Raw genomic sequence first — 17402 nt, 5'->3', positions numbered from 1 at the left:
AAGAGTTAGGGGAAGAAAAAAATCAACTTTGCCATTCTGTAGGTAAAAGTAACTTTGCTGAACTTTATAAATTGTTTAGAATTTGAAGTGTTGGTAATAGCCAACAATTAATTTGTGAGTTTTTGCTGTATGAACAGCCTGTTAATTAATCTCAGTGAGTTTCATGTGAACTAAATCAATTGATTTATTTTGTCCTTAATGGGTCTGAAAAAGAATCAATTATATTCAAAAGAACCTTGTACCATGCAACGTGTGTCATGCCAAGTGCAATATTTTGATACTGCTCTCTAGTTTGGGAAGTTTAGTCTAAAGTCTGCTTAGAAACATATAGGATTACCACTGGTAAATCTGAGTAATTTCTTGGTTAACCACTTATTTTTCCAAGTGCCTCGTCAAATCAATTCATTTCTCGATTGTTTTTTGCAGGAATCTTATACTTACAAGGACCCCATTACAGAATTTGTGGAATGCCTATATGTAAATTTTGATTTTGATGGTGCTCAGAAGAAGTTGCGAGAGTGTGAATCGGTGAGTTGTTTGTTTTAATGTTTGTTGCACGGCTAATCTTGCGGACATACTGCACAATTCTGACCACTGCCATGAAAATTTCGCTGTTGGCAATAATGTACCCTGTTTAAATATTGTATCTTTCAGTGACAATACAAAAGTTGTATTTTTGGATTCAGGAAATGTATTAACTCACCTTTAGCTTTCTTTTCTCTAACTCTCCCAAATGATATGGCTGTGGTGCCAGCGACTGTACTTGACAGACACATCGAATCCCTACAGTGCAGAAGGAGGCCATTCAACCCATTGAGTCTGACCTGATCCACCAAAAGAGCACCTTACTTAGGCCCAGGTCCGCACCCTATCCCAGTTACCCCACCTAACCTTTGGGACACTTGAGGGGCAATTTATCACGGCCAATCCACCTAACCTACACATCTTTGGACTGTGGGAGTAAACCGGAGGAGCCGGGGGAAACCCACGCAGACACGGGGAGAAAGTGTAAACTCTACACACACAGTCACCTGAGGTCTGCATCCTGGGTGTATGGGACGTAATTCCTTCAGTTTTATGATAATATAAGTTAATTGTCAGCTTCGTTGATTGACTCGTTATCATCAGTTCCTTAAATCCAAATAAATTTCACGCACTATTTGATACATTGGAATTCTTTGGTAGAAGGTTAGAGTGCCTCGCACAGCCGAGCGGTGAAACGTATCTGCCATTGTAAAGGAAAAGACTGCACTTCGGTTTACTGGGCCTGGTAATGGCTGCACTGGGGTTTACTGGGCCCGGTAATGGCTGCACTGGGGTTTACTGGGCCCGGTAATGGCTGCACTGGGATTTACTGGGCCCGGTAATGGCTGCACTGGGGTTTACTGGGCCCGGTAATGGCTGCACTGGGGTTTACTGGGCCCGGTAATGGCTGCACTGGGGTTTACTGGGCCTGGTAATGGCTGCACTGGGGTTTACTGGGCCCGGTAATGGCTGCACTGGGGTTTACTGGGCCCGGTAATGGCTGCACTGGGGTTTACTGGGCCCGGTAATGGCTGCACTGGGATTTACTGGGCTCGGTAACTGCTGCACTGGGGTTTACTGGGCCCGGTAATGGCTGCACTGGGGTTTACTGGGCCCGGTAATGGCTGCACTGGGGTTTACTGGGCCTGGTAATGGCTGCACTGGGGTTTACTGGGCCCGGTAATGGCTGCACTGGGGTTTACTGGGCCCGGTAATGGCTGCACTGGGGTTTACTGGGCCCGGTAATGGCTGCACTGGGATTTACTGGGCTCGGTAACTGCTGCACTGGGGTTTACTGGGCCCGGTAATGGCTGCACTGGGGTTTACTGGGCCCAGTAATGGCTGCACTGGGGTTTACTGGGCCCGGTACTGGCTGCACTGGGGTTTACTGGGCCCAGTAATGGCTGCACTGGGGTTTACTAGGCCCGGTAATGGCTGCACTGGGGTTTACTGGGCCCAGTAATGGCTGCACTGGGGTTTACTGGGCCCGGTAATGGCTGCACTGGGGTTTACTGGGCCCAGTAATGGCTGCACTGGGGTTTACTAGGCCCGGTAATGGCTGCACTGGGGTTTACTGGGCCTGGTAATGGCTGCACTGGGGTTTACTGGGCCCAGTAATGGCTGCACTGGGGTTTACTGGGCCCGGTAATGACTGCACTGGGGTTTACTGGGCTCGGTAACGGCTGCACTGGGGTTTACAGGGCCCGGTAATGGCTGCACTGGGGTTTACTGGGCCCGGTAATGGCTGCACTGGGGTTTACTGGGCCCGGTAATGGCTGCACTGGGGTTTACTGGGCCCGGTAATGGCTGCACTGGGGTTTGCTAGGCCCGGTAATGGCTGCACTGGGGTTTACTGGGCCCGGTAATGGCTGCACTGGGGTTTACTGGGCCCGGTAATGGCTGTACTGGGGTTTACTGGGCCCAGTAATGGCTGCACTGGGGTTTACTGGGCCCGGTAATGGCTGCACTGGAGTTTACTGGTCCTGGTAATGGCTGCACTGGGGTTTACTGGGCACAGTAATGGCTGCACTGGGGTTTACTGGTCCTGGTAATGGCTGCACTGGGGTTTACTGGGCCTGGTAATGGCTGCACTGGGGTCTCCTGGGCCCGGTAATGGCTGCACTGGGGTTTACTGGGCCCGGTAATGGCTGCACTGGGGTCTACTGGGCCCGGTAATGGCTGCACTGGGGTTTACTAGGCCCGGTAATGGCTGCACTGGTGTTTACTGGGCCCGGTAATGGCTGCACTGGGGTTTACTGGGCCCGGTAATGGCTGCACTGGGGTTTACCGGGCCCGGTAATGGCTGCACTGGGGTTTACTGTGCCCGGTAATGGCTGCACTGGGGTCTACTGGGCCCGGTGATGGCTGCACTGGTGTTTACTGGGCCCGGTGATGGCTGCACTGGTGTTTACTGGGCCCGGTAATGGCTGCACTGGTGTTTACTGGGCCCGGTAATGGCTGCACTGGTGTTTACTGGGCCCAGTAATGGCTGCACTGGGGTCTACTGGGCCCGGTAATGGCTGCACTGGTGTTTACTGGGCCCGGTAATGGCTGCACTGGTGTTTACTGGGCCCGGTAATGGCTGCACTGGGGTTTACTGGGCCCGGTAATGGCTGCACTGGGGTTTACCGGGCCCGGTAATGGCTGCACTGGGGTTTACTGGGCCCGGTAACGGCTGCACTGGGATTTACTGGGCCCGGTAACGGCTGCACTGGGATTTACTGGGCCCGGTAACGGCTGCACTGGGATTTACTGGGCCCGGTAACGGCTGCACTGGGATTTACTGGGCCCGGTAATGGCTGCACTGGGGTTTACTGGGCCCGGTAATGGCTGCACTGAGGTTTACTGGGCCCAGTAATGGCTGCACTGGGGTTTACTGGGCCCGGTAATGGCTGCACTGAGGTTTACTGGGCCCAGTAATGGCTGCACTGGGGTTTACTGGGCCCGGTAACGGCTGCACTGGGGTTTACTGGGCCCGGTAATGGCTGCACTGAGGTTTACTGGGCCCAGTAATGGCTGCACTGGGGTTTACTGGGCCCGGTAACGGCTGCACTGGGGTTTACTGGGCCCGGTAATGGCTGCACTGAGGTTTACTGGGCCCAGTAATGGCTGCACTGGGGTTTACTGGGCCCGGTAACGGCTGCACTGTGGTTTACTGGGCCCGGTAACGGCTGCACTGGGGTTTACCTCCAAGTTGTCACTCCCATTTTCATATGACATTGTTAAAGTGCAGGCTTTTGGGTGATGAATTTAACTGGGGGCCCTTCAGCCCTCTGAAATGCCCTTAATTATAATCTACCCCATCCCTCACTGTGTGCTTGTTCGGGGTCGTTCTTGTCTGGATGAGAGCTGAAATGTATCATTAGCACTAGGAATATTTGAATTATGATTGGAATGCAGTTAAAGCTGACAGAATTCATCAAGACATTATTTAAAGAAAGCCAAACTTTAGATTGGGAATTGCTGGCAGCGTTGTTAGTGATTGTCTATCCCTGGCTGGTTCTGAGGAGGTGCTGGTGGGATGCCTTTTCCAACCTCAGTCATTGATCTGGAGTAGGTGAAGCAATATTTCACAAGGGAGTGGGGCCCTTTGGTTAATGAACATCTTGGTTAGTGAAAGTCATTGGAATTCAGTTTTGCAAATGGCAGTCTCAGAAGTGTAGTCACCACTGCCATAATGACGGTGAATACGATCAAAAGAAAGACAGTTTATAAAAAAGATTCTTCTGTCAGTAAATAAAGCCCCAGGCAGTTCTGCTTTTAATGCTTTTGAGTGCCGAGTTTATGGATTGTTAAGAATTTTTAGTTTTCCAAAAGTGCAGAGCCAACGCTGAGTGAAAAGAACTTGATTCCACGGACTCCAATCACTGATATCCAAATGTTTAAAATATATTGAATAAGATCCAGGGAACCAAGCTCATGCTGGGGCTGCCTTACCAGCCAAAAACCTTCGCTACAATCTGCAGCTTGTAATTCCAAAGCATAACATTTAACACTTCTCATCCACAAGTCACACCGGTAAGAACAAAACTTCAGAATAGTCACGTTTTGCTGTCACCTCCAAAACAATGTTGGCTTGCAAACCAAATGAGTGTGTTCTCCGGCTGTGGCGAGTGTGTTAGTTTTTTAGGGCCTCAGAGGTGATACCAGGAGGCAGACCGTTGAGCTTTTGAGATAGGCTAGAAAGCTGAATTTATTTTCGTTAGGAGAGGAAAAAGATGCAATGTTTGTAAAAATAATAAAGGAAACTTGTATTTGTTTTACTTGATGAAACCATTTGAACGGATTGTGAGCCGAGGATAAGCTTCACATATTTGTGCACTGAATTAGTCGAATATTGAGTGCGTTCCTCTTTAGCAAGGAGTCAAAAAATGGGCTGGTGATTGGTCCATTTTAAACCATCAAACCTAATTGGAGACATCACAGTCACTTCATTGCGATATAAGCCTACTTGTGACAATAAAGATTATTATTAGTGTGCTGTTTTCAAGGCAGCTGGTTTGTCCTTCTCATGACCAATGAATGGAGCCATGCAACGTAACCACAATGTCACTGGAGTGATCTTGGAAAGATTTATAATTCCAGGTGACTCTTATCACCAGTGGTCCAATTTTTTTGGATCCCAATTATGATAACTCTGCTATCAAGATGTCAAGATAACATACCTAATTTAATGGCCAGAATGGTTTAGAAAAAAGTACAATAATCATTACAAAGTGTCATGCGAGAGTGCCTTTAAGAACTGGATGTTTAAGCAATGTACCTTTAAGAAAACAGTGATGTCATAGAATGGGTGGAGCTCAGCTCAGTTCGGCCATTTTGCAGGTTTTTAGTTTCAGTTTAAAAGCAGTGTTTGTGTGTCTGTGTGTTTCCAGAGAGCTGCAAGTTTTGCAGTTTGGTTTTGCAGCTTAAAAAGTGCCTGGCTGGTTTGCTGGAGCTGAAGGCAACCAAGCTAATATGTCTCTGCCATTCTACAGAAAATATATATATCCTTTAACCTGATGCAATACTGTTTAAAGGTGTTAAGTCTCTTGGAAGTTTGAAGGAACATTTTAAGGAGTTATTTACTGTTGCAATATTTTCGGAGTTATCTTTGAAGTAAGGGGTGTTAAGAGATCCAATGTTTATTTAAGATGTTAAGTTGAGTTCATGGAATAAACAAGTTGAGGAATCTTGGTTAGTGAAAGTCATTGGAATTCAGTTTTGCAAATGGCAGTCTCAGAAGTGTAGTCACCACTGCCATAATGACGGTGAATACGATCAAAGAAAGACAGTTTATAAAGAAGATTCTTCTGCCAGTAAATAAAGCCCCAGACAGTTATTTACTGGCAGAAGAATCTTTTTTATAAACTGTCTTTCTTTTGATCGTATTCACCGTCATTATGGCAGTGGTGACTACACTTTGCCATTTGCAAAGTTAACTGCATTCCTGATGTAGTGAGAAACAAAACGCAGACTGTTAGATTTGGCAAGAACATTGCAGTTAACCTTACCTGATAAAATGCGAAAAGATGAGGTAATTATGGCGGTGGTTAAGCATTTAAAGTTGCCTGAGATAGGGTTTGACTCATTGGAAATGGCCAAAATTCTGTTGCAAATTAAGCAAATGGAACATCAGAAAGAATTAAAGCAGCTGGAATACGAGAGTCATAGAGAGGAAAGAGAAAGAGTGAGAGAGGAAAAAGAAAAGGAGAGAGAAGAAAGGAGAAAAGAAAGAATAGTCCTAGCAGAACAAGAAGAAAAAGAACGGGAGAAACAGATCAGGGAAGAAGATAAAGAGAGGGAGTTTGAACTTCAGAAAATGGCCATGAAACATGACAATCAGTTAAAATTGGCAGACTTAAAGGGACACGTAAGCGAGTTAGAGGAGATGGATGAGGATAATGAGAAAGAGCGTCATAGTCGAAGGCTTGGTGGGAACCTATTTAAATATGTCCAAGCATTGCCAAGGTTTGACGTGAAGGAAGTGGAAGCCTTTTTCATTTCATTTGAGAAGGTAGCTAAACAAATGAAATGGCCACAGGACATGTGGGTGTTACTCATTCAAACAAAGCTGGTAGGTAGAGCTTGTGAAGTGTTTGCATCACTACTGGAGGAGGTATCTGGAAGTTATGAGGAGGTGAAGAAATCCATCTTAAATGCATATGAGCTAGTGCCTGAAGCGTGCAGACAAAAGTTTAGAATTTTAAGGAAAGAATTTGGTCAACCATACATGGAGTTTGAAAGGCTCAAACAGAGTAATTTTGATAGGTGGATAAGGGCTTTGAAAATAGACCAAACGTATGAAGCTCTCCGAGATATTATACTTTTGGAGGAGTTTAAAAATTCAATTCCTGATGTAGTGAGAACTCGTGTGGAAGAGTAGAGGGTTAAAACTGCGAGATTAGCAGCGGAAATGGCAGATGATTATGAATTAGTTCATAAATCAAAGATTGGTTTCCGACATCAGTTTCAGCTGGTGAGGGATAGAAACTGGGGACATGAGAAATACTCAAGTGGTAAAGGTGATCTGATGGGAGACAATAAAGAGAGTGTACCTCAGATTAAAAAAGAAATCCAGGAGGGTGCAAAAGAAATGAAAAGTTTCAGATGTTTTCACTGTAATAAACTAGGCCATGTAAAGTCACAGTGTTGGTGGTTGAAGAAAAGCACTGGGAAGGCTGATGTGGTAAAACAGGATAAGACAGTGGGGTTTGTTAGAGTGGTAAAGGAAAGCCCAAGTGAAGCGAAGGAGGTGCAAACGATTGTACAGCCTGTTCAAGAAGTAATTGTTAAGAAGGTGCCAGATGTCTTTAAAGAATTTACTTGTGTGGGTAAAGTTTACTCGTGTATCAGGAGGAGCAGGTAAAGAAGTCACAATTTTAAGAGATACAGGGGCTAGTCAATCTTTAATGGTAAGAGATGAGGAATTATGTAGTTTGGGAAGAATGTTGCCAGAAAAGGTGGTGATATGTGGAATTCAGGGTGAGAGGAGTAGCGTTCCATTATATAAGGTAAGGTTGAAAAGTCCAGTGAAGAGTGGTGAAGTGGCAGTAGGTGTAATAGATAAACTATCTTGTCCAGGAATGCAGTTTACCTTGGGTAATGATATAGCTGGATCGCAGGTGGGAGTGATGACTACTGTGGTTGATAAGCCAGTGGAAAATCAGTCAACTGAAGTGTCGAAGGACGAATATCCTGGGATTTTTCCGGATTGTGTAGTAACAAGGTCGCAAGTCACAGGTTAAGAAGAGGAGAAATCAAAGAGTGAAGATGAAGTTGAAGTGCAATTATCAGAAACTATTTTTGATCAGATGGTTGAAAAAAAACCAAGAACAGGTGGAGGATGAGGTGGATATTTTTAGTTCAGGAAAATTGGTGCAGTTACAACAGAAAGATGTAGAAATAAAACGGATATATCAGAAAGCAGATACAGCAGAGGAATCTGAGAGTATACCAGAGTGTTATTACTGTAAAAATGATGTCTTGATGAGAAAATGGAGACCTGTGCATATGCAGCGGATGAAAAGTGGGCAGAAGTTCATCAAGTAATATTGCCGGTAGGGTATAGAAAGGAGGTGTTGCGAGTTGCACATGAGGTACCAGTGGGAGGTCATTTGGGAATAAGGAAAACTCAAGCTAAAATCCAGAAACATTTTTATTGGCCTGGACTACATAAAGATGTAGTTAAATTGTGTCAATCATGTCACACATGTCAAGTGATAGGGAAACCTCAAGCAGTGATAAAACCAGCGTGCTTAATACCCATTCCAGCATTTAAGGAACCTTTTACAAGGGTCCTAATTGATTGTGTAGGACCACTTGCGAAAATGAAAAGTGGGAATCAATCTCTTTTGACTATAATGGATGTGTCTACTGGGTTTCCAGAGGCCATTCCAGTACGTAATATTACAGCTAAAAGGATTGTGGAGGAGTTACTTAAATTCTTTACTAGATATGGACTACCCACAGAAATTCAATCGGATCAAGGAACGAATTTTACTTCAAATTTATTCAAAGAAGTTATGGATAGCTTAGGAATAAAACAATTTAAATCAACTGCGTACCATCCAGAATCTCAGGGAGCGTTAGAAAGGTGTCATCAGACATTAAAGACAATGTTGAGGGCGTATTGTCAAGCTTATCCAGAGGATTGGGATAAAGGAATCCCATTCGTACTGTTTGCACTTAGGGATGCACCTAATGAGTCTACCAAATTTAGTCCTTTTGAACTAATTTTTGGTCATGAGGTAAGAGGACCACTTAAATTGATTAAGGAAAAATTGGTGAGTGAGAAATCGGAAATTACATTATTGGATTACGTGTCAAATTTTAGGGAACGATTAAATAGAGCAGGTGAATTGGCCAGACAACATTTGAAAGTTGCACAAAATGTGATGAAACGGGTAGCGGACAAGAAATCCAAAGTTCGTAGTTTTGCCAGTGGGGATAAAGTTTTAGTGTTGTTACCAGTGGTAGGGGAGCTTTTAAAAGCTAGGTTTTGTGGACTGTATCAGATTGAAAGGAAATTAAGTGAGGTGAATTATGTGATAAAAACACCAGAAAGAAGGAAGACTCACCGAGTGTGAATATGTTTAAAAGGTACTTTGAAAGGGAAGGAGAGAAGAAGGAGGTTTTAATGATTCTAACTCAAAGTGACGAACCAAATCCAGATGATTGTGAATTTGACATACCTCAAATTAAATTGGAAAATGAGGATGTTTTTAAAAATTGGGATGAATTGTTAAGTTACCTTCCAGAGGAAAAACAAACTGACCTGAAAGAGTTATTGATATCACATGGGCAAATTTGTAGAGATAAATTGGGAAGTACTAAAATGGCTATACATGATGTCGATGTGGGAAATGCTGTTCCTATCAAACAACATCCATATAGACCTAATCCTTTAAAATTGGCACAGGTTAACAGAGAGATTGAGAGTATGCTGAAGAATGGCATAATTGAAGTGGGTTGCAGCCAATGGAGCTCCCCCATAGTGATGGTACCTAAACCAGACGGTACCCAACGGTTGTGTGTGGACTATCGAAAGGTGAATGCAGTTCCAAGAACGGACTCTTATCCTATCCCACCATTGAAGGATTGCATGGAGAAAGTGGGACAATCTGCTTTTATTTCCAACTTCCAGACATGGAAAGAACATTTAAAACACCGTGTGGAGTTCTTCGATCGACTTCAGGTGGCGGGTTTGGTGATGAACCTAGCCGAAAGTGAATTTGGAGAAGCCCTTTCCTTGAGGAGTTTCCGATATCCTCAAGACGAAGGGAGGCAATGCGATCTCTTAACATGAATGAATTTGATCGAACCTTTGTGCAAAGGTTTTGTGGCGTGATTACTCCACTGATGGACTTGCTAAAGAAACCTAAAATAATTCAATGGACAGCGGAATTTCAACAGGCATTTGACTGCCTGAAAGCTGTGATCACCAATGCTCCTGTATTGGAGAATTGCAAGGGACTCTGTGGTCAGATTGAACTGAAGTATCTGAATCTGAAGAGAAATGCCGAGGCGTAGAGGAGTGGATGGATTGTGCAGAGACTTTGTTCAAAGAGACTGTCAATCGAGAAGGATTTCGGTTGGAGGAAGAAGAACAAAGAAAAATGGACTATATTATTGTACCTGTTTGCGTGTGTTGTTTTTTTAAAAACGAAAAGGTATATTTACTGTGTACATTTCTTAGTGGGTGGTGCCCCGAACAGGCGCTGGAATGTGGCAACTAGGGGCTTTTCACAGTAACTTCATTTGAAGCCTACTTGTGACAATAAGCGATTTTCATTTCATTTTTTCATTTCAAAAGTGAAAAGTGAAACCATCTTGAAGCTGATGGTTTTTTTTTTCTTGGTGGGAGGTGTCATGCGAGAGTGCCTTTAAGAACTGGATGTTTAAGCAATGTATCTTTAGGAAAACAATGATGTCATAGAGTGGTTGGAGCTCAGCTCAGTTCAGCCATTTTGCAGGTTTTTAGTTTCAGTTTAAAAGCAGTGTTTGTGTGTCTGTGTGTTTCCAGAGAGCTGCAAGTTTTGCAGTTTGGTTTTGCAGCTTAAAAAGTGCCTGGCTGGTTTTGCTGAGAGCAGTTTAAAAGTGCCTGGCTGTTTTGCTGGAGCTGAAGGCAACCAAGCTAATATGTCTCTGCCATTCTACAGAAAATATATATATCCTTTAACCTGATGCGATACTGTTTAAAGGTGTTAAGTCTCTTGGAAGTTTGAAGGAACATTTTAAGGAGTTATTTACTGCTGCAATATTTTCTGAGTTAACTTTGAAGTAAGGGGTGTTAAGAGATCCAATGTTTATTTAAGATGTTAAGTTGAGTTCATGGAATAAACAGTGTTTTGTGTTTAAAAACCCACGTGTCCATAATTGTAATCCCACACCTAGGAAAAAGCCGTGTGTTCGGAAAAGCAACAAATCCATTAAAGGGAGAGGTTGGTTGAACTCCATGATACATTTTGGGGTTCAAAAAATGCCTCACTCATAACACAAACTTACTGAAAAGAAATTGGGAATTGAAAAAGTGTATATTTCTCCCATTCTCTTGACTTCATTATGCTCCGATAAAAGGACGGAGATTTTTTTTTTTGGCCACTGCGCTGGTTCTGGAATTCCATTATTCTCAAACGCTGGGAAGTTTGGTTGCTTTTCTATCTTGTTTGCTTCTGTGCAGGTCATGCAGACTGGCCATGTTCCCATTACTCAGCACATCACTCACTTTGTGGTTACGCACAGGCACAGGTGTTCTGATTTAGGCTGTGGTCGAATAAATCCTAACAGCGCTAAGAAAGAATGGAGAAAATAATGACAGATGCTGGAAATGTGAAGCAGAAAGTCCGCTTAGCCTCTGGGTGGAGTTGATGAATTGATGTTTCGAGTGTGGATGCTTTTGCCAGCACAGTTCAGCCTGCCCCGCTGAGTGTCTCTGTGACATTAAGAAGAAGCCTTTCCAAATCCTTTCCGAGCCTTCAGAACCGTGAAGTTCAAAAAGACTAAACTGAAACTGATGAATTTAGCTGCCAGTTGCCTGGGCATGCTGGGTCTGGGTCATGGCTGAGAAGCTCCTGTATATAATAGATGGGTTGTGGAGCAGCAAAAACAATTAGTTTGGGGGGAGGAGTGGGGGTGATGAATACAGTGTCATGAGTTGCAATGGCCAAGTGAATGTTACCCATTTGAACCATTGCTTCAACTACCGTGACCACACTGATCAAGAGCATCCTTCCTATATCCCCACTGTCATTCCCCCCCCCCCCCACCGACCGCACAAAGTAAAGTCTGCAGAGCTGGGGTCTGATCTTTCTCAATTACATTTTTTCCCAATAAGCGCAAGCTACACAGCAGTAAGTCTACTAAAGTTTCGCTGCTTTAAAATTTTTTTTAGATGATACGTAACCCTATCTGGCCCTAAATAGATGGAAAGTTGGAGCCTTTTTGTCAGCTGTTTCATTTGTGAATCGTGCAAATCCTGATGTCTGAGTTTGCTCATTTTCTTAGCGTCCACATGCGTCACAACACATTGTCATGATGAATTCACCCCAGTGAGCAACTCCCATCAAAACCTGACTTGGCTGTTGTATTAGGCTGGACAAATTGATCAAGTTAAAAAGCTTGCTCCAGGCTCGACGACAGGATCACGACGATCCAGCCTGCTGGGAGACAAGTCCTTGCTGCCGGAGTATCAATCTCTGGTTCGTTCCTGCCGCAAAGACACCTTAGTGTCCAACTTGGCAGAGCAATCCTTCTTCCACTCCCATGGCCCAACATAAATAGTGCAGGAGTGTGGGATGTGTTCATGGCAGCAGTGCTCTTGGAAGACTGGTATTTTTCAAGTAGCGATGGCGTAGATGTGACTGGCGCAGAGTTTGTGGGGAAACGATTGCAAGGCCTTGGAGACATGGAGTGAATGGTGACAGTCGGGAGATGGCGGAGGAGAAATCTCAGGTTTTGAGTCACCAACATGCAGTGTGCAACAGGAATATAGTGAAAGCCGAGATTCGCTTTTCTCCATTTGAACATACAATGGCCTTGCACATCCAAACAGTAAATTCAAGCAATATGCCAATTATACTTGCTGCAAGTTGAATTATTTAAGTGCTGCAGCAGTAAATTGGGTATTTGAGCACTTTACACAGCTGGTTCGTATTAAAGGCTGCATCGTTGTGGAACAGTTCTAGTAAATGTTAAAGTTAAACATTTTATGCCATAATTGTATTGTGCTACATTGTGTTACATTATATCACAGGCTCGTAAAATACACCCAGCCAAATATTTTCCTCCATTTAATATGTACAGGCTGCTGTTTTGGCATATGCTGCTGAAACATATGCTGGGAAAGTAATGGTGCACTTGTTTTACTACCATAAGTAAGATTTTGGAGGAACGGGTACAAATGGGATGTCAGCCAGCAGGGAGAGATACAAAGGCCGTAATTTCATCTCTTGTCAAATGGCATCCTTATCAAAGCGGTTTTAGAAACACAAACAAAACTGGATTTCGGTCTTAAACTTAACACCATGTATTTATTGTCCAGTTTAATTTTTATTGGAAAATTAAACTGTTCTTGAACTGCAGTGACCTTGACTCGGTCCATCTCCTCTGTACCTCTTTTGGTTGGATATTTTGGCCTATTTCCAGCTGCCAGGTGTCAGTTTAATGTGTTTTCAGGTTATTATTGGATATATGGACGCTTTTTTAGATCTTGTGATCAGCAAACAGTCAATGTACCCGTTTTGTCGGATTCTCTGAATTGTTTTACCTGGTTACTACCGTTTGTGAGAAAACATTGCTCATTGTAACCTGAGTTTGTCAGCTGGTTAATTCTGGGTCCATTTTGGTGGAGTATTCCACTTTAACTACCTACAGTGGTCTCTGGCGCTCATGTAAAGAAATGCCCCATCTTTGGTCTTGCTTTTCATTGCATCATGAGATTGTAACTGTTTTATCACCCTCTGCTCTTCACTTGTTCGTTCCAGTTGAATCTTTTGATTGCTTGCTGGGATGCGGTTTCGTAAGTAAAATCAGAAAATACTGGAAACCACTGCAGCACTTAAATAATTCAATTTGCAGCATCTATAATTGGCAGATTGCTTGGATTTACTGTTGGAAGTTCAAGGCCTCTGTGTTCTCAAGTGCAGAAAAGTGACTCAGCTTTCAGTATATTTCTCTTGCATAAATCATATGCTGGTGACTCAAAGCCTCAGATTTCTCCTCTCAACCTTCGCTCCACTCTCCCCATTCATTGCATCAGTTCTCCCAGTCCCAGGAATCACTTTTCCACAACTTTGCATCATTCGTCAATCCCATTGATTGTGTATTTATGTACCATGCCCCGGGACATCCTTTCCTGAGGCGTGGCACATTGGCGAGACCACGCAGACGCTGCGACAACGGATGAACGGACATCGCACGACATTCGCCAGGCAGGAATGTTACCTTCCAGTTGGGGAACATTTCAGCAGTTGAGGGCATTCAGCCTCTGATCTGCGGGTAAGCACTCTCCAAGACAGCCTTCAAGATGTGTGACAAAGCAGAATCGCCGAGCAGAAACTGATAGCCAAGTTCCGCACACATGAATACGGCCTCAACCGGGACCTTGGATTCATATCGCATTACATTCATTCCCCACCATCTGGCCTGGGCTTGCGAAATCCTACCAACTGTCCTGGCTTGAGACCATTCACACCTCTTTAACCTGGGATTATCCCCCTCTCCAGTCGCTCTGTCTGGACCTGTAAAGACTTAATTACCTGCAAAGACTCCCAATCAAAGTACCATTTTGCATCATTGAATTTGTCTATATATGTGTTTCTGGAGCCCACCTCTTCATTCACCTGAGGGAGGAGCTGCGCTCTGAAAGCTAGTGATTCGAAACAAACCTGTTGGACTTTAACCTTCATAGAATCATAGAATTTACAGCGCAGAAGGAGGCCATTCGGCCCATCGAGTCTGCACCGGCTCTTGGAAAGAGCACCTTACACAAGGTCAACATCTCCACCCTATCACCATAACCCAGTAAACCCACCCAACACTGAGGGCAATTTTGGACACTAAGGGCAATTTAGCATGGCCAATCCACCTAACCTGCACATCTTTGGACTGTGGGAGGAAACTGGAGCACCCGGAGGAAACCCACGCACACACTGGGAGGATGTGCAGACTCTGCACAGACAGTGACCCAAGCCGGAATCGAACCTGGGACCCTGGAGCTGTGAAGCAATTGTGCTATCCACAATGCTACCGTGCTGCCCCTTGTGTTGTAAGAGTTCTTGCTGTGCTCACCCCAGTCCAACGCCGGCATCTCCACATGATAGAACCTTCATGGCAGCTGTGAGTTGGTACAGTTCAGTGGGTAGAACTTTTGCTTCAAGTTCTGCAGTGATTTATGAGGTTTGGACTATTCTATTCAGCATTTCTCCATTACGAATGTAAGGGGGCAAAGTTAAATTAGCAAACAAGGTTTTCAGGCGTTCAAAACAAATTGTGTGTTCGGTCTTGGTAGACACTTGCCAGGTCTACATGTAAATTTGTGTGTCAGTCATGGCTCAGTTAGTAGCACTTTTGCCTCTTGAGTCCGAGGTTGGAGATTTGAACCTCGCTCCAGGATTAGTGCACATAAATCTAGGCTGGTGCTCTAGTGTAGGTGTTAAGGGATTGGAGTGCTGCACTGCTGGAGGATACATTTTGCAGTGAATACAAAAGGTTTTTTGTCGCTATTTTGAAGAAGGGTGGAGCCTAAGATTATCCTTCTGTCAACATCACTTAAACAGATGGTCTGGTCATTTTCACATTTCTGTTTATGGGATGGTGCTGTGTGTAAATGGATTGCTCTGTTTCCCAACGTTACAACAGTGACTAAATGCCAAAAATTCTTCATTGGGTGTAAAGTGTTTTGGGACATCCTGAGGTCATGAAAGGTGCGAGAGAAATGCAAGACCTCTTTCGCACTCCATGTATTGTAGAAATGTTTTCTTGCCCCATCCAACAACAATTTGCATTGATATAGCATCTTAACATGGCAGCACGGTGGCGCAGTGGGTTAGCACTGCTGTCTCACGGCGCCGAGGTCCCAGGTTCGATCCCGGCTCTTGGTCACTGTCCGTGTGGAGTTTGCACATACTTACCGTGTTTGCGTGGGTTTCGCCCCCACAACCCAAAGATGTGCAGGGTAGGTGGATTGGCCACGCTAAATTGCCCCTTAATTGGAAAAAATGAATTGGGTACTCTAAATTTAGTTTTAAAAAAAAGATATAGCGTCTTAACATAAAATAACACGAGCATTATGAAATAATATTTAACAGCCAACGACAGGGGTAAGGAGCATCTTAAAGGAGGAGTGTTGTGGGAGAGGTTTGAGGATGGAACCCCAAAGCTTGAAGGACAAGGCAGCTGAAGACACAACTTGCAAATCAAATCCGGCAAGGTCAATAGGCCAGAATTGGGGAAATGGAACACAGCGAGTCTTTCGTTTACTGTTAAAAGTCATTTAGGTTTAATATTCCTGCCAGAAGTCGAGTTTGCAGAATGAGAATCGTGGCATTTTGGAAGCAGGGCAGAAACTTCACAGCAGGAATAAAATGTCTTTGTGAAACACATGGAGGCAATAATTTAATTTTCTCTCCATGCCTGACTTAAGTCATATATCCCTCTCTTTGGTTACTAAATGTGTGGAGTCCAACCGGCATTAATGTTTTAAGGCCATATTGATTTGTGCTCCTGGCATATTGTGTTACAAGCTTTCCATATAATATTCAATTCTGTTTTTCAAATTAACTTCACGTGATTGTGTTGCGGTGCAATTTTTGAACTGTTAACAACCCTATTGCAAAGACCAACTTTCAGCTGCTCAATCTCTTATTGTAATGAACAAAGGCAGTTGAGAGCAGATATCTCAAGCTAGCAGGCTGCAGGGCAGAAAGAGTTGAATCACAGCTCTCAAGTTCTCATTTGTATTTTGTGCTGATGTTTAGATTATTGTTATAAATTCCAGAATCCATATTTTTAATGGAACAATCGCTGCAAACTTGCCAGCCTCTTAAGAACCTAGATCCATGAAGCTAAAGCCAAAACAAGCAGGGTACTCTGCTATGTTCACAGGACAGTTTACTGTAAAACCAAATATCCAACAAAGATCTATGCCAATGCCTGTGTTCCGCACCAGTCTCTTCCCATCCTAGTTCCCCGCTTTGCAGGAACACATCTATTTATCTCTCCATCATGCTTATCTAACTTCCTCTGAAATGAGCCTGTGCTATTTGCCTTGCACAATGCTGCCTCCAATGTGTGCATGTGCATGGCCTTTCAGCAGTTGTGAAGGTACCAGGCACGATGTTCACCAGCTGTCCATTTTAGATAGTTACATTTGTGATGCATTGGAGTAAACATGGTATGTGACAAAGAAAATTGCGGGATAATTGGCCTCACTTAACCATGTGGTAGCAAGTTTCACACTCTCACCTGTCTTGACTTTCCACTGGATTTATTAGTGTGCATCTTTACAGTCCCTAGTTCCGGCCTCATTTGAAGGTAGAAGCAGCATTTTTACATCTACCCTCTCAAACTCTTTCATCCTTGTAAAAACCTTAATCAGGTCACCTTCCAATCTGACTTTTGTTCAGCTTCAGAATCAATGCTGGGCACAATTTTAGCCCCCTCACCTATTGGGGGGATATTGAGGCTTTGAAAAGAGTGGAGAAGAGGACCATAGAATTAATTCCCAGTTTATAATCTCTTTGCTACCCAGATTAGCTCAGAGCTGTCTGGCTGTGGTGTGTGAGGTTTGCCCACTTGGATGGACCAGTAGGCATGCCTGTCTTTTCCAAAGGATGGATGTTTTAATGGGTTGTACCCTGGCATGGGGAATTACAACGAAGAACAAGGCTTGTTGTCCA

At 43.9% G+C, this 17402-nt stretch overlaps 1 protein-coding gene across 1 annotated transcript in view; it reads left to right on the top strand.

Annotated features, from left to right (window-relative positions):
• Window positions 1-17402, top strand: part of eif3eb (eukaryotic translation initiation factor 3, subunit E, b) — a 173713-nt gene that overhangs the window by 88396 nt on the left and 67915 nt on the right. The window contains exon 9 of the mRNA XM_072466877.1: window positions 427-528. Within this exon, the coding sequence (XP_072322978.1) occupies window positions 427-528 (102 nt within the window). The remainder of the gene's footprint in view (window positions 1-426; window positions 529-17402) is intronic.

Source organism: Scyliorhinus torazame, chromosome 11, assembly GCF_047496885.1.
Source record: "Scyliorhinus torazame isolate Kashiwa2021f chromosome 11, sScyTor2.1, whole genome shotgun sequence".
Classification (NCBI taxonomy): domain Eukaryota; kingdom Metazoa; phylum Chordata; class Chondrichthyes; order Carcharhiniformes; family Scyliorhinidae; genus Scyliorhinus; species Scyliorhinus torazame.
Note: the sequence above shows the minus strand (reverse complement) of the source record. Positions and strands in the feature narration are given on the sequence as shown.